The sequence below is a fragment of the Microcaecilia unicolor genome, chromosome 1 (assembly GCF_901765095.1).
Source record: "Microcaecilia unicolor chromosome 1, aMicUni1.1, whole genome shotgun sequence".
In the NCBI taxonomy this organism is placed as follows: Eukaryota; Metazoa; Chordata; class Amphibia; order Gymnophiona; family Siphonopidae; genus Microcaecilia; species Microcaecilia unicolor.
Genome location: NC_044031.1, coordinates 266655320 through 266682338, shown reverse-complemented (window position 1 = coordinate 266682338; position 27019 = coordinate 266655320). Strand labels below are relative to the sequence as shown.

Here is a 27019-nt window from a genome sequence, read left to right as displayed (position 1 = left end):
TTCCCGCGCATCTTCATGTTACTGTCTTTCCTCCTGCGCTGCCTGAGTTGCCTGGAGGGCCGGGGACACGTTTTCTCCTGAATTTGTGCTTGTGTTGACTCTGACATACCTGCTGAGGAAGTCGGGTAGGGGTCCTCCAGCTTCTAAGGGGTCATGTTTGGAGCCTTCTGCGGTGCCTGGGGGGGGATTCTCCTCCTTCCTCACCCTTTTCAGAAGAGGCCTTGGTCCTTTCAGAGGAATCTTCTTTTAGGGAGCCTTTGGAGGAAGGGGATGATCCCAAGATGCTGAGGCTGTTTGAATAGCTGAGCATATTGATTTTGGAGGTGTTCAGTGCTTTCAATTGAGGATCCTACAGCATTGCCTCAGGAGGGCAGGGGTCTTCTGTTATAAAATGCCTTAAGGGCCCTTCTAAGGCCTTTCCAATGCACTCTGATATACAGGAGTTGATTTCGGCGGAGTGGATGGTGCTGGACATAGGGCTGAAAGTGGGTTGGGCCATGGCCCAGTTGTATTCCTTGTTGCCCAAGGAAAAGCTCCAGCTACTCTGTGTGGACTCACTAGTGATGGTGGTCACGAGGACCACCACCATTCAGGTGGAAGGGGCTATTGCTTTAATGGATCTGCAGGACAGGAAAATTGAGCACACTCTAAAGCTGAGGTAGCCTCCTTTGGTCTCCAGGTAACCATCTGCAGCTCCTTTTGTTGAACGAGCCTGCCTGAAGTGGCACCAGCAGTCCGTGGTGCAGGACACATGCCAGTTGGTCCAGTTGCAGGCGGGTTTGGCATACTTTACAAATGAGATCTACAGTACGCTTCAGGCCTTGGCTCGTGGTATGTCCTTGGCAGTGGCGACAGTCAAAAAAGCAAACAGGATGCTAAGAATTAGGAGAGGGATGCAAAATAAGACCAAAAATATGCTGCATGGTGCGACCTCACTTTGAGTATTGTGTTCAGTTGTGGCTCAAAGAAGAGCGACCAGAATGAAACCATATGAAAGGCTAAAGAGATTAGACTCGTCAGCTTGGAAAAGACTGCTGGGAGGCGGGGGGTGCTATAATTGAGGTCTACAAAATCCTGAGTACTGATGGAATTGAAAAATGAATTTGCAGAACTATTGTTAATAACATGTAATGTATCTTAAAAATAAAGCGAAGATTGGAGGGTGGGCAATTTAATGCCAATTTAAAAAAAAAAGGTTCCAAAGGTGATCTGGGAAATTATAGGCCTGTGAGCCTGATGTCTGTGCTGGGCAAAATGGTAGAGGCTATTATAAAGAACAAAATTACAGAGCATATTCAAAAGCATGCATTAATGAGACAAAGCCAACATGGATTTAGTGAAAGGAAATCTTGCCTTGCCATTTATTTGAAGGGGTGAACCAACATGTGGATAAAGGTGACCCAGTTGATATTGTGTATCTGGATTTTTAAAAGGCATTTGACAAAGTACCTCATGAAAGACTCCAGAGTAAATTGGGATAGGAAGTAGTGTTCTATTGTGGATTAAAAACTTGTTAAAAGATAGAGAACAGAGTAGAGTTAAATGGTCAGTATTCTCAATGGATAAGAGTAGATAGTGGGGTTTCCCAGTGGTCTGTGCTAGGACTGCAGCTTTTTAACATATTTATAAATGATCTAGAGATGGGAGTAACTAGTTAGGTAGTTAAATTTGCTAACAACACACTTATTCAAAGTTGTCAAACTGAAAGAGGATTGTGAAAAATTACCTTATGAGACTGGGCATCCAAAGGCAGATAACGTGCAAAGGTGGCTGAGGGGAGATATGATAGAGGTCTATAAAATGAGTGGAGTGGAACGGGTAGATGTGAAGCGTCTGTTTACACTTTCCAAAAATACTAGGACTGGGGGCATGCGATGAAGCTACAATGTAGTAAATTTAAAATGAATTGGAGAAAATATTTCTTCACTCAAAGTGTAATTAAACTCTGGAATTCGTTGCCAGAGAATGTGGTAAAGGCGGTTAGCTTAGCAGAGTTTAAAAAAGGTTTGGACGGCTTCCTAAAGGAAAAGTCCATAGACCGTTATTAAATGGACTTGGAGAGAATCCACTATTTTTCTGGGATTAGTATAAAATGTTTTGTACTTTGTTGGGATCTTGCCAGGTATTTGTGACCTGGATTGGCCACTGTTGGAAACAGGATGCTGGGCATGATGGACCTTTGGTCTTTCCCAGTATGGCAATACTTATATACTTATGTATTTATGTCTGATGCATGTGAGAAAGAGGAGCCTGAACTATAGTTATGTGATGCAAAGTTCCACATTAGGAGTCACGACCAGGAAAGGGATTTAGGTGTCATCATTGATGATATGTTGAAACCCTCTGCTCAATGTGCGGCGCTGGCAGCTAAGAAAGCAAATAGAATGTTAGGTATTAGGAAAGGAAAACAAAAATGAGGACGTTATAATGCCTTTTTATTCTCCATGGTGCGACTACACCTTGAATACTGTGTGCAATTCTGGTCACTGCATCTCAAAAAAGATATAGTGGAATTAGAAAAGGTACAGAGAAGGGCGACGAAAATGATAAAGGGGATGGGATGACTTCCCTATGAGGAAAGGCTAAAATGGCTAGGGCTCTTCCGCTTGGAGAAAAGACAGCTGAAGAGGAGATATGTTAGAGTTCTATAAAATAATGAGTGGAGTGGAACAGGTAGTTGTAAATCACTTGTGAATCTTCTCTCAAAGTGTAATTAAACTCTGAAATTCATTGCCAGAGAATGTAGAAAAAGTGGTTAGCTTATCGAGGTTTAAAAAAAGGTTTGGATGGCTTCCTAAAGGAAATATCCATAGCCATTATTAAAATGACTTGTGGAAAATCCACTGCTTATTTCTAGAATAAGCATCATAAAATGTGTGGTACTGTTTTGGGATCATGCCAGGTACTTGTGACCTGGATTGGCCACTGTTGAAAATAGGATGCTGGGTTTGATGGACCTTTTTAGTCTGTCCCAGTATGGCAATACTTATGTATTTATGTCCTGCAGGTGACAACACCAGGGACCCACCCTGAGTAGGTACTGCTTTGGCACAAATTCTTAGGATAGTGTATAGATGATATGGAAGGAGAAATTAGTTCTCACCTGATAATTTTCTGTCCTTTTACACTATTGCAGAAGCCCTCCTAATTTTTATTTCTGCAGCTGTGTGCAGGTAGAGAGTAGCCTGAAACAAATAGAATTGAGTGCTTTCAAAGCGGTATATGAAACCATTCCCAGTGATCTTTCTCTAACCATTTCATCTTCATGAGCTGAGCCAAGCTCAGGGCTCACACATCTGCTGTTCTATACCTCCAGCATTTGTTGCCTCATGAGGTTCTCCGCATTGTCCATTCTCCCAGTTAGGTTTTGCAGCTCCTGCTACTCTAACCTCAGAAACAACTCTATTCTAATTCATGCCTATTAAGGTGTTTGTTTTGCATTGTGATGTCATGGTGAGTTGTCATATCTGTTATGAATGTTCATGCTTCCTATTAAAGTTTTCATTTGTTCCTGATGGCATTTATTATATTTAATTGTTTTACAGTGCTATTAGATGTTTATGTCTTCTACTTTTATGTTAGTCCCATTGTTTGCCTTCTTTAGGTTTACCTCATTAATGGGCTGTTTTAGAAAGGTGTGGCAAACCTACCGTTGGCTTGCCATGCGCCAGTTCCCCACTACTGCTGATGGTAGTTTGTGCGCCATTTCTGCGCTGAAAATATGCGTTTGATTTTTTTTTTTTTTTAATGCCAGGTTACCTGGCAGTGATTGGGCAGTCCATGTGCTGCCCGTTTACCACTGGGTTAGCGTTGAAGCCCTTACCACCTTCTAAATAGGTGGCAGTGAGGGCTCCCCTGGAAACATCCACATGGCAAGTGGGTTCACTTACAGTATGGTCATTTCCTTTAAAAGAAATTTTTTTTTAAAGGTTTCAGTGAGCTGCAAACCTGTGCTCCGATGGGATAGGAGGAAAAGTCCTATTGTGCATTAAAAACTGGTTGAAGGATAGGAAACAGAGAGTGGGGTTAAATGGGCAGTATTCACAATGGAGAAGGGTAGTTAGTGGGGTTCCTCAGGGGTCTGTGCTAGGACCGCTGCTTTTTAATATATTTATAAATGAGTTAGAGATGGGAGTAACTAGCGAGGTAATTAAATTTGCTGATGACACAAAGTTATTAACTCGCGACAGGATTGTGAAAAATTACAGAAGGACCATATGAGACTGGGAGACTGGGCGGCTAAATGACAGATGACGTTTAATGTGAGCAAGTGCAAGGTGATGCATGTGGGAAAAAAGAACCCGAATTATAGCTACGTCATGCAAGGTTCCACGTTAGGAGTTACGGACCAAGAAAGGGATCTGGGTGTCGTCGTTGATAATGCACTGAAACCTGCTCAGTGTGCTGCTGCAGCTCGGAAAGCGAATAGAATGTTAGGTATTATTAGGAAAGGTATGGAAAACAGGTTTGAGGATGTTATAATGCCGTTATATCGCTCCATGGTGCGACCACACCTTGAGTATTGTGTTCAATTCTGGTCGCCGCATCTCAAGAAAGATATAGTGGAATTGGAAAAGGTGTAGTGAAGGGCGACTAAAATGATAGCGGGGATGGGACAACTTCCCTATGAAGAAAGACTAAGGAGGCTAGGGCTTTTCAGCTTGGAGAAGAGACGGCTGAGGGGAGACATGATAGAGGTATATAAAATGAGTGGAGTGGAACAGGTGGATGTGAAGCGTCTGTTCACGGTTTCCAAAAATACTAGGACTAGGGGGCATGCGATGAAACTACAGTGTAGTAAATTTAAAACAAATCAGAGAAAATCTTTCTTCACCCAACGCGTAATTAAACTCTGGAATTCGTTGCCGGAGAATGTGGTGAAGGCGGTTAGCTTGGCAGAGTTTAAAAAGGGGTTAGACAGTTTCCTAAAGAACAAGTCCATAAACCGCTACTAAATGGACTTGGGAAAAATCCACAATTCCAGGAATAACATGTGTAGAATGTTTGTATGTTTGGGAAGCTTGCCAGGTGCCCTTGGCCTGGATAGGCCGCTGTCGTGGACAGGATGCTGGGCTCGATGGACCCTTGGTCTTTTCCCAGTGTGGCATTACTTATGTACTTATGTACCTATGTACCACAGGGGCTCTTTTACTGCAGCTTGGTAAAAGGACTGTTTGTGATGATGCTTGTATTTGATTATTTCACTATCATACAACATTGTAAGTTTGTCAAGCACTGACTTATTATGATTTATTCACTACCTTTTTTAAGGAATTCACTGAAGGCGGTGTACAGCAAGAATAAGTCAAACAAGCAATAGACAATTACAGCAGTAAAATTATTAAAATTACAGTACAAAGTATGTCATAGTATTACAAGAAATGATTTACTTGGGGGAAAGAGCTCTAGAGCACTCGCTACTGTTTCTAATTTAAGAGCAGGCACTGTATTTATAAGTTTTAGGATATCAATTTCTCCACCAATCACCGAAGGTGATAATTGCAATAAATTAAATAAATTAAGTATATATCTGTTGAAATGCAGTATTCTGTACTGCAAGATTTGAAAGCATGTACTCAGCACAAAGAGACTATACTTTTAGCTTCAGAAAAGGTTTATTTTAAAATACAATTGCACACGAGAGGTAGGTTTTTTAAGAGATCTTTACAAATAATCTGTACTTAAGTAAAGTAAAGTAGCAGGTCTAGATCAAAAGTTATGTTACTTACAAGTCCTTGTTACATAGTATGAACAGCATGAGGTAAGCACATGTTTGCAGAAGAGGTCCTCATAGCAGGCAGGTGGGCTACAGGTCCCAGGAGAAGAATCTGTGTTGCAGTTGAAGGGCAGCATCTGCTTGTCTGGAACAGCTTCTATCTTTTATACTCTTGCAAGCTGCAGGAAGACATGCCATGTGTATCTCTGTCTTGGTTTCCTGGTTTGCACACGACCCTTGGGCATTTGCAAAGCATTGTGGTATCTTGGTCTCATGTCTTATGACATCACAAGGCTTGATGTCTGGATTTTGCTGACAAATGGTTTATTGTAGTGCAAGGTTTGCCCTGCTTGAATTTCTGTGATAGATATTCTGATAAGATTTGTCTGGGGCGGCCAGCAGGTGTCCTTTGTTTTTAGTACCTGTATTTCACACCTTTCCCACCTGCCTGTCTCCTTGCCTCTACTGGTTACCTTTTGGTGTTTGTTGTGTTGATCAGAGGAAGAGAATCAATTTAACCTTGAGGCAGTCTCTTACTTGAGAAGTCTTTTGTTAAAAGGGGGAGGTGAGGTCAGCAATACCTTTGTCTTTAACATGTCTTTTAAATGTTCCCCAAAAGGAGGGGGAAGAGGGCTTTGGAATGAAAGCCAGTTGCATCTTAAAGCTGTATTTTTGTATTGCTATATATGATCCAGCAAAATATCATGCTACATATTTCAATAATAAACTGATACCATTACAATAGTATGCTTCATTAGTGTCAACATAATACACAAAATGTATTAATAGCATAGGATGTATGCAAAGAGAGAACATATAGATAGATAGGAGAGTAACAGAAGTATATAAGGGGACTAATTTAAGGAAACTTGCACGTGAGGTCAGAATGGTGCTTGAAAATTTATCTTAGCTAGAGTAGGAGTGGATAAACATGCCCTGCTATAGTATGGTGCAGGGTGGCCATCCTGTCACCTGGACTCTGATGTTTTCCAAGTCCTGGGAAGCTGCTGCTTCTGACTAGCTTCCAGTGGACACCAGTGAGTAAGCGATTGACTGGGAGATCAACTCTGGAGTAATAGATTGCCTTAGAAGAAGAGCAGCCTTCTGTTTTGAAGGTTACACCTGCACTTTCCTACTTATGCTTCCATGCCGCCACAGAGAGCCAGGCACGGAGCTCGTCCAAATCCAGCTTCTGTTCGGCCCACAGAGGTTCATTTTTTAGAAATTGTATGATCCCCTTCCCTTGGATTTTGAGAGGGTTTCTGTCTTGCTAGAATGCAGCGGATGGGCGATTAGGGTGCCATTGTAATGTCACGTGTGCAGATGTAGGCATGCTCAGATAGTGCTGGGAGGAATCCTCCAAGTAACTGTGGAGTTAACCCTGAGCAGATATTAGAAGCATTGAGGTATTCGTGAGGCATTTTGGCACTAGAGAAATTGATGTGTATTTCTTCCTGTGCACCTCCAATACCTTTGTATTTTGCACAGTACATTTCCAAAGCTAACAGAAAAAAAAAAATCAGACTTCCCACAAAAGAATGATCAGGAATATTTCTGTATAATCCTGGGATAAAAACAGCAGCTGTAGCAATAAAATATGTTGTGTGCTGCCACCATGCCAGAAATATGCTCAAAACCAGATAAAATGTGGACCAGCACCAGAATCCAGGAACTGCTGACTTTGTCCTTTCTCTGCTTATTTCATTGCTGTTGGTATATGGTTTTTTTTTCCTCTTCTTTTATATATTAACCACTTTATTGATACACGTGTTGCCAGTGTAAATACATAAAGTCTCTGGAATAAATTGTAATGCTTTGTAATGTGATGTAGAAAAGGCAAACAGAGCCAGGAATAGAACCCCTGTGGTTAGGTTTTGGAAGACGGGCAGTGAAAACAGGGCTCTTATAATGACGCTTGGCAACACATGGGGATTTCTTCCATTGCCGCCTCCAGAAGTTTCTACTCCTTTGGGCTGGCTAGATAAGGGAACATTGCTTTTTTGAGAGCTTTAGGCCCTGTGGTAACACTGGTTATAGCAATAGCGTAACAAGGAGGGGAAGAATACTGCACTGTTTTCTGCCTCAGGTATGGGGCTTGCTGTACATTGTAGTGATGGTCAGTTCTGGGTGGGTTCACAATCCAACCTCTTGTAGGTCTTTAGGGGGCTACAAGGATGGGAAAAATCCTAAGCACTCTTTTGGCTGGATGTCCATGTTTTTATGTTCAATATCTACCTAGTCACATTCAGCATGAGGCCCTGCAGAAAAAAATAAATGGTCTGAAGGGGGCTGCTGTGGGAACAGGGAAGTGCGGACTCAGTAGCAACTATAGGAAGGAGCAAATGCAGGCTACAAGCTCACCAAGTCTGGTAGAGGTGGGGGTGAGTGGGCTTCCCTTGAGAGAACCCTGGAGTAAGACAGCGGAGAAAAGGTAGATGTTGGAAAGAAAGAAAGATATAAAAAGACTGAGTGAGGGAAGTCAACAAAGAGCAAAATAAATATTATGCAAGAAGAAGGGGAAAAAACCCTCTAATTTGTTAATCTAAAGAAGAAAAAAAATTTTGTCTGGCATTCAGCTTTTCTAAATATTTTCCACCCCAGTCCCCTTTCACATATGAATGTGGAAGGAGATTGTGTTGTTTGTGTGGCCAACTTTCTAATGATTAACCTATGCCATAAAAATAAGGGGAGAATGCATGTGCAGGCGAGACTTAATGGTTTGAGTAAAGAAGACACTCTTAGTGCAGGAGGATAATCTTTTGAATAGAAGTTTATTGAAATTACTTTGGATTTGTGCAAGTGAGAGCTTATGAGCTCATGTCCTGCTTTTGTTCCCAGCATGTGTGGAGTGAAAGTGAGGACTGCCTGCCTTTCCTGCAGCTGGCACAGGATTACCTCTCCTCCTGTGGCAAGAAGACGCTCCATGAAATTCTGGAAAAGGTTTTGAAGTCTTTCAGACCCGTAAGTCCCTGTTTCTTTTATGTCGTTTTCATAGCAGATTTGAATGTTTATCCCTTCCGTGATGAGATTCCTGATAGTATTTATCTGACTTTGCAGACATGACATTTTGATTTGTCATTGACATTGTTTCTTCAACAGATACCGGTCTTAAGACCGAAAGGATATAATGACTTGGCACTACTTCCTCTTTCCTGAGAGGAAAATGTTTTTCCAGTGTTGCAGTGTGAAAACAAGGTGAACACGGATATTTGTGGAACGATATTGTGTTGACGCGGCAGTAGCTGCCATGTCACTTAATTTCTGTTTGACTTGGCAACTTTGCCTGCTCCTTTTGGCTTCCAGTTTTAAACATAAAATGCTCCAGTTCATGAAGCTCAATTCAGAGCCACCTGCATCTTTTACCATATTAATTCAGTCTTCTGCTTCTCATGTGGCTCAGTCCTCTGGCTGAGAAACACCATGGTTCACTCCAGAATTTGGTACCATGTACAGCCTTAGACTGACCAGTAGGTGTTGCTTTTGATCTTGGAGGGCTTCTCCTGCCGGAGCCCCAAGTCTATCCCATGGGCTTTTGTTTAGTGAAAGTGGTCTGGCAGTGGTCCTCTCAGGGCTCCTACCGGAGAGCCTGCCTGTTTACTCCCCCTCTGTCAGCATTAGACTCAAGCACACACACACCCTCATACCCATCTCTTTAGAAAAGCTTACCTCAATGATCCAACTTAACTAAAGTCCACCCACATGATTATGTACCGAAGACTGTTATACATTGACCAAATCTCCTGTTCTACTTATGTTCATCCCCCATCGTTTTCCTCTCCATCCTTCCTACGCCCATCTCCCTACGTTCATTCCCTTCTACACTTAATCCCTCCTATTACTTCTTACTTATTCATTAATCTCATTATTATTATGTTTTCTACAATTTGTAGAATCTTCTTAAAGACCTTGTTATTTCTTTTTCTTTTTTACTTGTTACTATGTAAGCCACATTGAGCCTGCCATATATGGGAAAGTGCGGGGTACAAATGTAATAAATAAATACCTGCAGACCTTTTTTCTGAGAAAGCCATTCCATACACACATCCCTCTTCCTTCAGCCCCAACAGAAAAACACACTCATTCACTGACAGACATGCAGACTCGGACACACAGAAGCAGCGCTGAAATACCTTTCTGCCGAAAGTGCTGTAAAACTGTTAAGCCTATTTCTATATAAAATACCTTTTCCAAGCCATACCTTTGTGTGATATTATTGTGCTACGAATCCTACTGCCCCTAAGAAGTGGATCTAGGACCAGAGCAAGGAATGCAGACCAGAAGAGAACCAAAGCTGACATCCGACTTCTGGAGACCATAGACCATAATGGACCCCCACACACACTTTTCTGACTGGCTTTATTTCCCTGGTTGTGTTACGGAAATAATGTTGTTGAAAACACACACACACAGAGCTTTCTCCCTTAGAAGAAGCATCGAGCAGTGCAGGAATGTCAGCTTGGGTAGACGCCAACAGGAGAGAGGGGAGAGTAGTGACTTGGACCCACAAAATGTGGGGGGTAAAAGATGCAAGGCCTGTGGGAACCAGCGGCAGAGCAGTGCCACCAGTTCTTTTGCTCTGCTTGTGATGGGGCTTTGCTGATTGTGTTCCTGGAAAACCTTGGGGACAGGCTACAGAAGATTCATGGCGATGTTGTGCCATGGCATTCCTATCATGCAAGTTGGGTGGAGGAATGAAGCAGCCATGAGGTGTGGAGGCTCTGGATGAGGCCTGTTCTCTCTCAGCCAACAACTTGTTGAGGAGACCCTGGGGGGATCTAGGACCACATTGGTTGAAAGCCATCTTTGACTGTGTGCAGCAGGTCTTGGTAGAGAACCAATTCCCCAGCTCTGGGGTCCCCCGTAGCTGTAGAAGATCCCCTGGGTTTGGGGCTCTTGCACATACCTTAAAGAGACTAAGGTGGCAGAACAAGGGCTCACATGTGGCTTGTACCCTCTGCCCATGTGTTCTCCATGAGGGCTCCATTCGGGAGGCAGGCTCTCCAAGTGAGAGGTACCTCTCCCAAGAGGAGGAGGACTTAATAGTGGTACACTTCTTCTGGAGGGAAGAACGCTGTAACTTGATTGACCTGGATCACTCTGGCCCTATGGATTTTGATGGCATAGGGTCCTCTCTCAGATATTTTTAGTGAAGTGGGAGACCCTGGAATGTTTCCTGAGGGGGCACCAAGCTGTTGGGCAGTTTCTCTTCCTTACCTCTTGAGGACCTGGACAAATTTTTCTGCATGCCTAAAGGAGATGCTCTGGTCACAATTCTAACAAGTCCTCAATCCCAGTAGAACGGAGTTTAGCTCTTAAGGATGCTCATGATGGAAAGGTGGAGCAGCAGGTATTCTTGTCATTAGCAGCAGACAAATCCAGAGACTTGTGGGTTATGACCATCTACCAGCAGGTAGAGATAAGAGTACCAAACTGAACTCTGCCATATAAGACAGTATGCTCCTTGGTCAGTCAGTATTCTCTATCTACAGCAGGCGGTGGATGGTCTCTCACAAGCTTCTGGTTTCTTCTGTTTCTTTGGCTCCGGTTCTGAGTTCTTGGTTCAGATGAGCTTAGGGGTGTCTAGGCCAGTAGAATGGGATTGCTGTGTGGCCCTGGGGGGAATAGATTGAGCCATTCTGGGTTCTGATTCTATTGAAAGCAGTGGGCTAGGATCTGGACTGGCTCAATCTGTCCTCTGAAGTCATACGGTAGAGGTACCTGACTTGGAGTACACCTGGTGGTACCAGGTCCCTCCCCTTTTCCCCTCTCTTGCCACTTCCTTCCTCCTCCTCCTTCTCACAAAACTTTGGGGGGGGGGGGGGGGGAACAATGCTGGGAGAGCCATTCTGGAGGAGAAGGGATATGTCTGGATTCAGCCACTTGATGGGAGTCGGAAGGCCTGTGAGTACCAGTAAGTCCAGCAAAATTGTGAGTTTCTTTTTTTTTTTTTGAACAGCCTGTATGGGGGTTCTGTGTTTTCGGTACAGGAGCGATTTTTGGCACACTTTTTTTTTTTTTTTTTTTTTTTTTTTTTTACAGTACCTCTCATCAGTCGGCGGCAGCCATTTTGGTCACAGGCTGCAATAATGAATTGCTGTTTCTTCTTTTCTGTTTTTGCAACTTTTGGGCCCTTGTGGTCAGATGATGCCAGCTCCCTTGATGGAGGATTTTTGTCTGCCTTCGTGGTTTCAGGTCTCAGCTCCTTCTCATGTGATGAATTTCCGCACAGAAGAAGCCTGGACCTTGCTGCTCCCAGGTCACTGTTGGCTTCTCAGCGGCAGCTACTTCTGGCTGCGTTTTCGTTCTGCAGCTCACTTCTCTTTCTGAGGCCTGGGCTAAGCTGGCATGGGGAGTGTATTTCCTTCTCACTTCTAGCTATGGGGCAACATTTCCTCACGGTTGCCTGGCCTGCTCTTTCCCAGTAGCATAGGCAGCCGTCGTCCCATGCCTGCACTTGCAGGGGTGTTTGCTGCCCTCTGCTGCCTTTACTCCAGACTGCCCTCTGCTGCCTTTACTCCAGATACTGGATTGCAGTTGGCCATTTTTCTCCTCTCTGATGTGGGGGCAGCTAGCATCCTGTATCCGCATTGAGCATCTAGTAGTGCGCTGATGCAGCTGCTGCCTTCAGGGCATGTCGTTCATCCCAGCATGGCCTCCCTAAGGCAGCAATCCCATGTGACATCGAGAGCCTTGGACTCCCAGTTGTCTGGCCTGTTTTTTGGTCCCTTGTGGTATTGTCAGCCTTCAGCTCCTGACTGCATTTGCAGACTTCGACTTCAGCATATGGTGGCATTTTCACCTCCCAGCTCTCTGCACCTTTAGCTACCTTGGGGCTGTTCTGGTATGGGCAATTGCCCTGGGCCGCTGTAACCTATGCCTGGCAGGTTGCAGCCTTCTGGGGTTTGGTGTTTGGTTTTTTTTGCTGCTAATCAGTGGAAGACAGTATATGGCACATTCACCAACCTCTTCATGGCTGCTGTTCCAGGACCTTCCTGTTGGGGGGCTATGCAGGCTGCCTGGCCTTGCTGCCCACTGCATACTGTCAAGGTCTTGCTGCCTTGAGTACCCTCTCTCGTTGGGCAGGCTTCATAGTCATCTTTTTGCTTCTACAAGCACTAATTCGCTGTTAGCAGCTCTAGCTGTGTCATCCTCCAGCAGTTTCTGTGACCATTGTTGGCCTTTGCCTGACAGCTTCATCTCAACGTAGGGCTACTGCTGCTTGGCTGACTTGTGGCTCTATGGTTTCTGTAGAATTCGGCTTTTTCATGGCTGTTGATCTTCTTTCGTTGGTACTTGTGGAGTGTGGCTTCATCACTGTACAGAGCGGTTTCCCCTTTCCACGTGCTTCGCTGCATAGTTTTTGGGTGTAGCCAGAACTCTGCTCCACAGCTAGTTACCACATCACCATATCTAGCGTGGTTCACTTGTGCTTTTCTGGTTCCGTATTGGGATGCTGTTCCCAGTTTCCTCTCTTGTCAGTTGTTAGTTACAGTTCTATGTCTGAATGGAGAGCAAAACCCTTCCTTCTTTGTGTGTGCAACGCAGCCATAGTCCTGACTTTGAACATGACTGTCTGTGCCTGGTGACTGTGGGGCACAATTCCATTTCTGATGACTGGGTGTGACCCTGTCGTGGCCTGTTGGGTGTGGCTCTGGGCGAGGTTTCACTGGTAGGATGTGGACTTCCTTCTTCCTCTGGTTATGCCTCACAGCTTCATCCTTGGAATTGTCCAAAGCCTCTGTCTCTGAATCAGGGTGCAGCTGCATTTCTGGATGAGGAGCACTGTGCCACTCATGAAGGTGGAAGTGCACCCACCTCTGAATAAGCACAGCAGCTTTGATGCTGTTCCATATCTCTCATCCTTGTCATCTGTGACTTTCCAACTTTGTTGGGAAATCTGTTCTAGCTGGAGTGTACAGCTCAACCCTTTCTGTGTGGAATGTTGCCTTCAGTCTGTTCAGAACTCTGCTGCACGTCTCATATTCCGCCAGAACCGATATACTCATATCACCCCTCTCCTCAGGTCACTTCACTGGCTTCCGATCAGATACCGCATTCAATTCAAGCTTCTCCTTCTTACCTACAAATGCACTCAGTCTGCTGCCCCTCACTACCTCTCTACCCTCATCTCCCCTTACGTTCCCGCCCGTAACCTCCGTTCACAGGATAAATCCCTCCTCTCAGTACCCTTCTCCACCATCGCCAACTCCAGGCTCCGCTCATTCTGCCTCGCCTCACCCTATGCTTGGAACAACCTTCCTGAACCCTTACGCCAAGCCCCCTCCCTGCCCGTCTTCAAGTCTTTGCTTAAAGCCCACCTCTTCAATGCTGCGTTCGGCACCTAACCCTTACCGTTCAGTGAATCCAGAATGCCCCAATTTGACTGCCCCTATCGGGCCGACCGTTCAGTTGTCTATTAGATTGTAAGCTCTTTGAGCAGGGACTGTCTCTCTTTGTTAAATTGTACAGCGCTGCGTAACCCTAGTAGCGCTCTAGAAATGTTAAGTAGTAGTAGTAGTAGTAGTATTTCAGCTCATCCTATGTCTATAGGGTTGTGCTTGGCTCTGAGCCTAGGGCACAGTCTTGCCTTATCTTGGGCCTCAGCAGTGGCTCTTCCAAGTCTGTCTAAATGATAATTTAAGGACCCTAGCCTCCAGGAGCTTGTCCAAAAAAGTCCCACGACTACATCTTTCAGCAACAGACTCAATAGCTTAATTAAGGATGAATTAAAAAAAATCTTCCTATGGTTCTGAGACCTTGGCTCATGGTTCAGGTGGCCAGCTGGTTCCCAGTTGAGCATGGTGAGCAGTTGGGCAGACATACCTAGTGGTGCTGGGTCCCTCTCATGCCTTCCCCCTTGGGTGTTCTGCGCTTTTCCCCTGTCTCCCTCTCCTCTATGTGGAAACCTGCTCAGCAACTAGCCTACATAAGAAGATAAGGAGTTGCAGTCAATGAAGTGAGTTTGGTGGTGGTGCTGCTGTGTCCTGCCATGGGGGGGGGGGCATGGCTGTGTCCTCTGGGAACGTGGATCTGGGGCGGTGAGTGCTGTGCCTTGGGACATCTTTGGGAGCGTTGTGCGTCAATGCTACAAAAAAAAAAAGTATCATGTTTTCCAAACAGTGGCCAAGTCAGGTCACAAGTACCTGGTGGCAACACTCCATACTACAAATCCCAGGGCAAGCAGTTGTTTCCCATGTCTGTCCCAATAGCAGACCATGGACTTTTCCTCCAGGAATTTGTCCAGACCTTTTTTTAAACCCAGATACGCTAACCGCTGTTACCACGTCCTCCAGCAAAGAGTTCCAGAGCTTAATTATTCATTGAGTGAAAAAATATTTCGTCCTATTTGTTTTAAAAGTATTTCCATGTAATTTCATTGTGTCTCTCCGGTCTTTGTACTTTTTGAAAGAGTGAACTGTCTACACCACTCAGAATTTTATAGACCTCAATCATATCTCCCCTGAGCCGTCTCTTTTCCAAGCTGAAGAGCCCTAACCTCGTTAGCCTTTCCTTTCTGGAGCTGTGAGCAGTAGTGGTATTGTTGAAAGGATAAACAATAAATCATTGTCACTTAACTGTTACCTATACATTGAGATCGGTTTTATTCTGGGTTTCTACTTGTAAGATTAATCCGTTGATTTAGGCCTACAACCAAACACTACATATTAGAAAAATTTTTTTCTAAAACCTGGGAGGATAAGCTAAATCACTGAATATCCCAATAATAGGCAAGGAAGTAGATTGACTACATCCACAGAGTAAATCTGAACAAGTTCTTAGATATCACAACAAAACTACCTGCCTCCCGTAACTTACAGAACAGGTGAAGTCAAAAATAGGGTTGGTAGGCCTTTTTCAGTTCCCTTTATCCACAGGTACAAAAAGCTCCTACACTTGAAGTATGGCAAAGAAACAATGTACTCCTAAAGCTGCAGCTCTCATTACAGCTTCTGCCTCTGTCCAGACTTGAATGCCCAAAGCAAAATTCTGGTTTCATGTGATAAATGCATACACATTGAATCCCTTATGAAAGAAGTATAAGAACTAAGAGGAGGTCGCAAGATTAAGAAGCATCTGTGAGAAACCAGAAATTCCTCCCAGAAATGCATGTTGCAACATTGAGGACCTCCAGCAAAGGGAGAGAAGGTCTTGTGCAGAAAGAGGCTAGCTGGGCACAGGACACCAGATACTATAAAATCAACCCCCAAATTCCATCTTCTGTTGAACTGAAGAATCGGTTCGCAGCCCTGAAGGCAGAAGAGCTGAAAACATCTCAGGAACAGGAGGAAACAACGATCAAAAATCCCAAAGCCACTGGAGCAGTGGCCAATAAGAAGCGAAAGGTAATGGTGGTTGATGATTCTCTTCTGACGGATACTGAGGGTGCCCATCTGCTGACCAGACATGATGTCCAGTGAGGTGTGCTGTCTGCCTGGTGCAAAGATTTGAGTTGTAGCGGAAAGACTGCCTAGACTCATCAAGCCTACTGATCACTATCCTATGTTGCTCATCCATCTTGGCACAAATAATACAGCTAGGTATCCTACTGAACATATCAAAATGTGACTTCAAGGCTCTGGGTCAGAGGGTGAATCACCTAGGCAGTGTTCTCATCGATCCTCCCTGTTGAAGGTAAAAAGTCAAATGAGGGAGCTAAATGTGTGGCTGCGTGATTGGTGCCAACACGAGCGCTTAGTTTTCCCAGACAATGGGATGATTTTCCAAGAGCTACTGAGTGGTGATGGTGTCATCTTTCAAGGAAGGGACGAAGTGTCTTAATAACAGACTGGCTAAAGCACTAATGAGGGCTTTAAACTAAATTTGCTGGGGATGGGAGAGAAAAGCCCCAAAGTTATTACTAACCCTCAGGGAGGACTCCATCCTGTTTATATCTTTCTTTAGGTGCAGTCTTCAGAATTGCACTCAGTACTTTAAATGGGATATCACCAGAGACTTATACAAGGGCACTAGCACCTCTTTTTTTTTCTGCTGGTCATCCCTCTCTTTATGCACCCAAACATCCTTCTGGCTTTGACCGTTGCCCTTTCTACCTGTTTGGTCACTGTAAGGTCAAGAGACATAATCACGCCCAAGTCTCGTTCTTCTTGCATACACAGAAGCACTTCACTCCCTGTATTGTACCGTTCCCTTGGATTCTTGCAACCCAAGTACTTGGCCCTTGCATTTCTTAGCATTAAATCTTCGTTGCTAATTAAATCTTATTAGCCAAATATCAGACCATTCTTCAAGCTTCGATAGATTCTTCCTCATGCCAACCACATATTCCGGGGTGTCCACCCTATTACAGAGTTTGGTATCATCCGCATAGAGACAAGCCTTACCAGACAGCCCTTCAGCAATATCACTCACAAAAATGTTAGAGAGCTGGCCCGATCCCTGCAGCGCACCACTGATAACATCCCTTTCCTCAGAGCAAGGTCCATTTACCATTACCCTCTGTCTCCTCTCACTTAACCAGTTTTTAACCCCGTCAGTCACTTTAGGTCTCGTATCGAAGGCACTCCATTTATTAGTCACTTGTGCGGAACCGTGTCAAAAACTTTGCTAAAATCCAAGTACACAACATCTAATGCTCCTCCCAAGTCCAACAGTTTGGTTACCCAGTCAAAGAAATCAATCAGATTTGTCTGGCACGACCTGCCTCTAGTGAAGACATGCATCTTGGGTCCTGCAGTCCATTTGATTTGAGAAACCTCACAATCCTACGCTTTAGAAGCGTTTCCATTAGTTTGCTCACCACCGAGGTCAGACTGATGGTCTGTAATTCCCAAGCTCCGTCCTCTAAGGAAACATTGAAGAGGTCAGACAGCAGAGCCACCAGAACTGTTTTGAGTTCCTTGAGATCCCTCTGATGTATCCCATCGGGCCCCATTGCTTTGTCTACTTTTAGTTTAGCTAGCTCCTCATGAACACTGTGTACCATACATCTATCCCCCATTTGCTTTTGTTTTCTGCTGTCCTTCCCGGCCTTCCATCCATGAATACAGAACAGAAATAATTGTAAAGCAGTTCAGCTTTATTCTTATCAGCTTCTACATATTTCTCCCCCTCAGCTTCACAATGCTATTTTGGCACTTCCTCCTGTCACTTACATATCTGAAATGTCTTGTCCCTCCCAATTTTACAATATCTACTATTTTTTTCATTTGCCTCTTCGCTTTCCTAACAACTTTTCCAGCTTCCATTAGCTTTTCTAGGTACTTTTGCCTGTCTTCCTCTTTGAGTCATCTTGTACTGTAAGAAGGCTAACCTTCTTTCCCTTACCTTTTCAGCTACTACATTTGAGAATCAGAGTGGCCTTCTTTTCCTCTTACTTTTATCTAATTTTCTAACATAAAGGTTTGTCACCTTTAAAATAGCTGCTTTCAGTTTCGCCCACTGTTGTCTACATCCTTCAGCTGCTCCCATCCAACTAACTCTTCCTTGAGAAATTCCCCCATCTCGGCAAAGTTAATTCTTTTGAAATTTAGGACCTTTAATCTTAGAGTAAGGCCTCTCCTCCCTTGTTTTAATATTGAACCACACCATTTGGAGATCACTAGATGCCAACTGATCTCCCACCGATACATTGGAAACATTTTCCTCATTTGTAAGCACCAGGTCTAGAATAGCTCCATCCTGTGTCGGTTCCGTTACCTGCTGCTGGAACAATTCTTCCTTTAGAGAATCCAAGATCCCTTTGATTTTAGAAGATCCGTAGCAGGGACACCCCAGTTGATGTCCAGCATATTAAAATCACCTATCGGTAATTCCTCCCCTTTCCAAACTATCTTGTTGATGTCTTCAGTTAAGTCTCTCTCCATTTCTTATGACTGTGAAGGTGACATGTATCTTACACCAATGTAATTTTCCTTTCCCTCTTACCAGTTTGACCCACAGTGCCTCTTCCTTACCCAATACGTCCTGCAGTTGTGTCACTTCAGTATTATTCTTTACATATACCGCCCCTCCACCCTTTTTTCCTACCCTGTCCTTCCTGAATAGGTTATAGTATGTTAGGCTGGGTCAATATGACAAAGGGACCATGTCAAGATTGCCCACATTCCTCCTTGCTTGCAACATTCAGGTTGCCATCAAGTTGGTTCCAATAGGGGGTCAGATTTATTGTAGAAGGGGCTTTTACCCCCATATTTCACCCCCCCCCCCCCCCAAATAAAATAGGAAGTGCTGTAGGGGCGCTTGGCATCTTACACCTGTAGCTAAGATTTTCATGCATGTGTGTTAGTATCCAATGACACAAAAGTACTAGCAAGAATGCAGCACAGCAGTAAGTGAACAAATAGCAAACACATGCAAACATGTCAAGCTAATACATCACATACTAGTACTGAACATAACAAGCAGTAATAGTAACTTTCATTACGTCCCAAGGATCAGTTGAGACACATGCGTTGTGACCGTCCGCCAGCAGGTGGAGATAGAGAACTCTGAGTTGTCTCATAAGCTCATGCACTTAGCAACCAAGCCAGTATTCTGTATCTCCAGGAGGCGGGATAGCAGCTCCTGTGTGCTGTGGTGACTTCTGTTTGACCTCCTGTCCTGCTGGCAGGTTCAGTTGATTTTGGGTTGAGAATATCCTGTGCCTCATGTGTAAACCTAGTGGTCTAGGTTCCTCCCTGCTCCCCCATTGCCACTTTCTAACTCTTTTTCTCAGTCTTACCTTCTCTTTCTCCTGCCTCTACCTTAAAGAAAAAAAAAACACTGCGGTTGTCTTTGAGAGCTTTTTGTGCTGTGGTAAGATTGTGGTGCTTCAGTGCCTTGGAGGTCCACTAGACTGACTGTTTTCTGACTATATTATTCTCTGTGTCTGAGCCTATTAAGTCTTGTGTGTGCTGCGGGAGTAAGCTCTTGGTTACTTCTGTGAACATGCCGCTTTTGCCTTCTTTGGCCGTCAGTACTCCATCTCCGGGAGTTCAATCCAGACCTGCTCTGATGGCGGTTTTGGCGGTCTCGGTGCTCACGGTTCCTGTTCTCCATGAGGATTTGGCAGCAGTTTTGTCAGTGGGTTCCTCATCTGCTATAGTGTTCTGATATGTTAGTTTTGTGGGGGTAGAAGTCTCTGCCCTGCTGTTTTTGCCTGAATTTGTTCTTTTATTACATCAGATCTTTTTATTAAAGTTGTTTCAAGCTGCCTTTCCTTCCCCTCACATTGCTTTTGAGGAGCAACTTCCTAAGAAACAAAAAAAACTTTGTTTCGCAGGATTTGGAGAATATTCCTCCTTGGGACTCGGAGGAGGTTTTATCTGTGTATTCTGACTCCTAGTTCTGCTGATATCCCTGACTTGGACATTTCAATGCAGACAGGGTTATGACCCTACTTGTAGCTAGGCTGTTTTTGAAAGCGGAGTTACCTCTGTTGATCACAAAATCTATGGAGGCTTTCAACATTTCTTCCCCTGCTTCTCAGTCCTCTAGTCCTGCTCCATCTATTATGTTGGGTACTAAGAGACCTCCTGTATCTTTCCATATTCATGAGGCTATGCAGGAGCTTTATTACAGCTCAGTGGGAAACCCCTGATTCTAACCTCCGAGTGGCTTGCGCTGTGTCCAAATTATATCCCCTACTGCCATCTGATTTTAGAGCAGTTTGCTCTGCCTAATGTGGATGCCCTTATTTCTGCAGTTAATAAATGTACCACAATCCCTATTGAAGGCGGCAGCACTGCATTAAAGGATATGTATGACTGCAAGCTTGAGGCTTCTTTGAAGCTTACCTTTCAACTAGCTGCGTTAAATTCTCAGCCAGTAGTTTCTTCTTTTTGTAGAGGCAGGGTTCTCCTATTTGTCAGATGCTCTTTATGATATTCTCTGAGCGTCAGCTAAGGGTATGGACTTGGCCGTTTTGGTGCGACGCTGGCAATGGTTGAGGCATTGGGCTGCTAATGTGGCATCCAAATCTCGTCTGGCGAAGTTGCGCTTTCGGGGAAACTACTCTTTGGTGCGGATTTGGAGAAGATTGTTAAAGATCTGGGAGATTCCAAGGTCCAGCGGCTACCTGAGGACAAGCCTCTAAGACACTTCTCCAGGCAGCTTAGTCTTGTTTTCACGAAGCGCGGAAGTATAGACCATGGAAGGCTAGTTCTTCCACTCAAAAACCTTGCTTTCCTTAGATTCAGTCTTCCTTTAGAGGAGGCAAGGACATCCACAGTGAATATGCATGAAAGAGTTGCATATAATGGAGGCAGTATGTGCAAATCAGGTTCATGCACATTCATTGTGGATATCCTAAAAACCTTACTGGCAAGGGATACTCCAGGACCGGACTTGGGAAACACTGACCTAGTTTAATTGTTGCCGAAATAAAGAGGGAAGACATAACTGACTGATATATATTGAGAATGGAGTGATCTGGATGAGGAGTAGGGAGTAAGCAAATCTGAAAGGTACACTGGTATACTAATTGAAGAATTTTATGGATCAGAACCAAGACCTTGAACCATTTGCAAAAATATATTGGAAGACAGTGGAGCTTTTTAAGAGCTGGCCTGATATGATCAAATCTATTTATGCCTGTCAATAGCCTTGCAGTTGTTTTTGCAAAACTTGTAATGGTGTAATATGCTGAAGTACCTAGTTATTTTGTCGATAACTTGAAAATGTACATGCTGAAACACTCATTGATATCAGAACCTGCTAAGTAGAGGAGTGTGGTAGCCGTGTTAGTCCACTCTTAAGGTTATCAATAGAAATCAAACAAAATAAAACATGGAAAAGAAAATAAGATGATACCTTTTTTATTGGACATAACTTAATACATTTCTTGATTAGCTTTCGGAGGTTGCCCTTCTTCCTCAGATCGGAAATAAGCAAATGTGCTAGCTGACATAACCATAAAGCTGTATGTCTCTGTTGATCACCCTCCCCTCACCTATCCACACCCACCCTGTTAGAATATCAATGATATGCTTTGATGTCCCCATGCATACCTCCTACCCACCCCCATCCTCCCACCCTGTCAGACTGTCATAGTAATGCTTGAATGTTTTCACTTATATACACTGTCAGCTAGCACATTTGCTTATTTCCGATCTGAGGAAGAAGGGCAACCTTCGAAAGCTAATCAAGAAATGTATTAAGTTATGTCCAATAAAAAAGGTATCATCATCTTATTTTCTTTTCCATGTTTTATTTTGTTTGATTTCTATTGAGAACCTGCTAAGCAAATTGTGCGGCCTGTCTGCTACAGCATGTTGTCATTCTGAGACTGGGAACTGTTCCTTGTCTTTTGCAGCACCCTTATTGTGGAACAAGCTTCCTGGCTCTTTAAGATATTGTGGGAATGTGCATCAATTTAAAAGATTGTTGAAGACTCATTGCTTTGTAAAAGCTTTTTTAGAGGAATAAGATTCCCTTTATGTGGATTGTATGTACTCTTGCAGATAGTTTGTTTATTGTGCATTGTGTATGTTGGTATGTAGTATTTTAGATTATTTTTAACATGCTCACTGTTTTGTAGGTGAGTTGCTAGAGAGAGAATCTCTTTAAGAAACATGATTTTGTAAGGATCATCATTGACTTTGTTTACTTTTTAATTATGTATATGCAATTGTAGTCTGCTTTGGTCAAGGCAGGATATAAATCTTTAAATAAATAAGTTGAAATGTAAGGTTGCAATAATCCAAACAGTGTAGAACAGACTCTTCCCCCCTGTCAAATTGTTTCCACCGCAAAAAATTGCCCCTTGCAACTGACCCAATCCCCAAAATCTATTCCCTGCAACTCGTTTCTCTTCCCCCCACTCCTCCGGTTAATCTAGTAGGAGAAGCCAGGGTTTTATTATTTACCATTGTAGAATTCATTTAAAATAATGCTCATTTTGTGTGTGTATGCATAACAAGGGTAATTTCCAAAACCCATCCACTGGGTACAAGTAGACTCTAATTTTTCTTTGAGGTTTTGTGGCTGTCAGCCAATGTAGCTGAGCTTAAAAAAAAAAAAAGGTTTGGATGAATTCCTGGAGGAAGTGTCTATAAACCATTATTAAGGTAGACCTGAGGAAAGCCATTGCTTAGCCCTGTGTTTAAAAACAAGACATTTCTTGCTGTGTTTTGGGACTCTGCCAGGTACTTGTGACCTGGACTGGCCACTGTTGGAAACAGTATGCTGTGTTGGACCTTTGGTCTGACCCAGTAGAACAACTGTTAACATTCTTAACCTGCAGCTACTCTTCTCTCCCCTTCCTCCTCTGCTGGAAGTTGCTGCCCTAGGCAACCACCTAGTTTGTTGATTACCCAGTCCTAGGGAGCCATTGTATGTGTATAGTCAGTTTCTCTAATAGACAAGCAGGGCATGAGAGGTGTGTTGATTTTTTTTTTTTTTTAACGAGATTGCTATGAGTACAGCAAGGGGGGTGGTGCTGGTGACTAATAAAACTGTCCACACTTTTTTTTTTCTTTTTTCTTTTTTTTTCCTAGTTGCTGGGTCTTCCAGATGTAGATGACGATGCTTTTGAAGAATATAATGCAGATGTTGAAGAGGAAGAACCTGAAGCAGACCATCAACAAATGGGTGTCAGTCAGCAGTAAATTACCAAGGAATTAAAAATATTAAACCGGCAACTACAAACTATCTCTGAGCTATGCTTAAATCAGATATATATGCGTGTGTGTATATACAAATATGCAGACACACATATCTACATACATACATATATACATAATGCTCAATCAAGTGACTGCAGTTTCACTCCTGCTTCAGTGGAGTCTATATGGATTGTCTTGGTTGCATTTCACCCTTACTTAGGCTTAGCTTGGTTGCTAAAGGCCTCCTCAGTCTATAATAGAGAATAACAGCACTTTGAGTCCTTTGAATGTAAGAACCATTTCAGCTTTCTGTTAAGCCCTGGTCTCTCACCTCATGTAGTGAAATGCACACGGTCAGGGAAACAGTCTGCCCATCTCATGTCAGCAAGCTGTTTTTCTTTTTTCCTTTTTAAACTTGGTTTTGGAGATTTCTTCATATGTGTTTGTTTTTACCAGCTACCAGACAATGTGTACAGTTGTGACAGATGTTGTGATAGAAGGTTAACAGAAGAGGAAGGTGTAGTGGGAGTGACACTCTTATACAACATAAGTCGGTGACTCAATTTTGTTTTTGAAAAATTTTTTTTTGGTGCTTCTTCATGACTAATTCATCAAATACTAGCAACATATGGCATGAAATGACAAATCAAAAAATGTTATTCCATTAAACATTTACTTAAGTAGCTGAATTAAACTCCAAGAGAATGCAACCTATCTAATAAAGCCATAGAATATGTGGAGTTCACTAGAAGCCCAAATTAAGGTGCAGGTTTCTAAATTGAATATAATGGTAGTCTCTTAATATTCCAGGAAGGCGAGAGGAGAATTAATTTGAATTTGCTTGTTTTTATTTTGGAGACAAGGTGCTTATAAAATGGCCTTTAAATTAGCAGGTTTTCTTTTCAGAGGGGCAGTTGGAGGCGCATGAACTAGAAAGGACTGGCAGGTGTTAAGGTTGCATGGAAAGTGAAAGAAAATTAAACTTGACTGTATACAGTGAAATCAAATGAGAAAAAACATGTTGCAAGTGTAGAAATACAGCTGTAGTGTTTAAAAAAAATAAATTCTAGCCATTTCTCAGAATATTAATCTTTAAACATGAGGAGTATTTAAATTCTTCAGATTTCAGTAGTAAAACTTGCACGCATGAAGATTTCCGTGGCCTGAGTAGCAGGTAGCCCTTCACTTTTGATGCAGGATGGGCAAGGATGGTGCATTGGCACAGTGGCTGTGTACTCGCTGCATCCACTGGGACCATATGAGAGACTAGATATAAGGTTGAGAGCTGGGAAAAGCATTGTTTCAGTCCACGAGTGGTATGTACACACTGGCAGGGGCCATGACTCTTACGCCATGAAGGGGTAGGCATGATTTAACTAAGAGAAAATGAGTCATGATACTAGTGTGCCCCTCTCCCAGGGCTGATAAGGATAGATCCTGGTGTCAAACATCAATGCTTCCTCTGCAGTAACTTTTTTTTTTTTTTTTGTGACTGTAAGCACTGTGTTTATCCTGTGCAGTGTTATCTATTGCACTTTGCTCCATGTCTATGGGCACCAGGCCCTCTAATCCATTTTGAGAGGCCTAGTGTCCAAGTTTGTTATATGCTAATTCAGCCCCCTTGCTGTAAACAATCTTTGTTTGCAAGCGTGATACTAATGATGGTAGTTTCACATCCCTGTACCCAGCATGATCTGTGACGTAGAGAAGAGAAAAACTTGCTTGCTGAAAAATTGTATATATCAAGGGCGCTAAGTATGTACATGTTTATACAATATGGTGTGCATTGCTAAAACTGAATGTATGTAATAATAAAACAAATTTTTAAATTTTACTTCAGCTTGGACCACACCTGTGTGTGCTCATATTCATGTTGTGCCCTAATCCTTAGGAATCTAATTGGCTATATTGAAGCCTTGTTTCAAGAAAAGAAAAATGAACCTGAAATCTTTGCACTATCTAATGATATTGTTCCCTTGCCACAGGGACGTTCTTTGCTGTTGGTGAGTCTGCGACCTGGGCTGCAGGAATTTCAATTCCAGCAATAGGCGAAAAGTAGAGGATTATGTGGTATCCCTTTTGGCCAATTGCTGTTTTCCAGAATATTTCAAATAGCGGATTGCTTGATAAAGATATGTGGTTTTTATTTTTTAATGACTTTGAGAAATCATCCTCTGAAGGTAGCAAGTTTTCTGAGGATGAAGACCAGAACTGCCCTTCATTTCACTACACCCTGCATAGTGGTAAACAGACTTCTTTTGAACTTTCAGCCAAGATGGTCATTGATCATTCAGTTGGACTGTTTAGAAACCCAGAACAGTTTTTCAAAGGAACACTTAAAAAATATTCTACTCAGTCAGCCAGGACCTATGTGCTCCCCATGGATACGTAACATTGAAATTAAGTACCCGCCCTAGGGAAATATACATCGTTACCATCTGAAATCTATTTAGAGCAATGCATTGATGGTTTCAGTTGATTGCTTAGAAAACCACTGTTAAGATGTGAGTGTGAATTACCCTTTAGGGGTGGTCCTTTTAAAGCAGGGGTCGGAATGATGTGAGGGAGCTTTTTCAGTGCCAGTGCCTACTGCTGTAAGAATATTTGTGACTGACAGAAATAGATTTATGAGCTGTACGCCTGGCATTTGTCATGAGATAAATTGACTGTAACAAATTTAAAGAGAGATAAAATGTATTTAAAATAGTTTCTCTAGAATCACTTGCCCCCTAATTCTATAAACTTGCTTGCTGAATTTTCCAAATAGTGCTCACATTTGCACGCAGAAATTATAAATTAAGATCAGTGGTGCACATAACTTCAATAACTGGTTAATTGGAATTAATGGCCAATTATTGGCAATAATAGTTGGCCTTTGAAATATTTTATGTTGAATGCTCAAATTCCAGTGTGTGCAACTTCTAGGGGGCGTGGACCTGGGAGGGGCATGGTAGGTCGGGGGGGGGGGGGGGGGGATGTCAGGCAGTTACAGGCACAAGGTTATTCTAGCATTTATGCCAGCCATTGAACTTGTGTGCATAATTACCATTATAGAGTACTAGTACAACTGCTGTTACAGAATTTGTGCTTAAAATGCAGATCATCCCTTGGTGATCTTTTGAGAATTTACCCCTTGGTATGTGCTAAGGGAATATTTGTTTCCTCTGTGGACACTTCTGCTGAATCATGGGCATGAGGAGAGTGTGATGCACAGAAGAAAGTACCTAGCTTTTCGATGAAAAGGTTTTTGGAGGGTTTCTTGTTTTCTAATCCATTTTTCCATTCTCTAGGGGGTGTAGTCCTTTGGTCCAGAACCACAGTTGCAGACATTTTCAAACATACCCAACTATAAATCTGCCAGGTTGAAAGGCTGCCTTCTTGGTAAAAAAATAACATCACACCTGTATTTCAAAGGATTGAGAGCTAATTTAACTATAGCTGTGCCTGTTAATGCAAAACCGTTGAGCTTTAAAAGGATGTGTCTATTAACGTGTCTGATTATATGTTGTCCATGGCTTATGTGTATAATGGTCTGTGCTGGAGCTCTATCAGCAAGCCCAGTGTGTAGTGGCCTAATATCAATACATTATTTTTTTGTTTGTTTTCCATTTTGTTTCTTAGTCCCTGTAAATAGAAACAAGACTGCAAGCCCTGTAACATGTGCTTCATTTAAAATGCCAATTTTAATAGTCACTGGAATCGCATTGTTATCCATCCAAGTTGTGGCTTGAGCCCTGCATCATAAAATATCATTGTGTCT

At 43.0% G+C, this 27019-nt stretch overlaps 1 protein-coding gene across 1 annotated transcript in view; it reads left to right on the top strand.

The window, feature by feature from the left end:
- Window positions 1-26641, top strand: part of MTURN (maturin, neural progenitor differentiation regulator homolog) — a 39395-nt gene extending 12754 nt beyond the window's left edge. Inside the window, exons 2-3 of the mRNA XM_030206241.1 lie at window positions 8555-8677; window positions 23152-26641. Of these exons, the coding sequence (XP_030062101.1) occupies window positions 8555-8677; window positions 23152-23262 (234 nt within the window). The 3' untranslated portion in view covers window positions 23263-26641. The remainder of the gene's footprint in view (window positions 1-8554; window positions 8678-23151) is intronic.
- The last annotated feature ends 378 nt before the right edge of the window (window positions 26642-27019 follow it).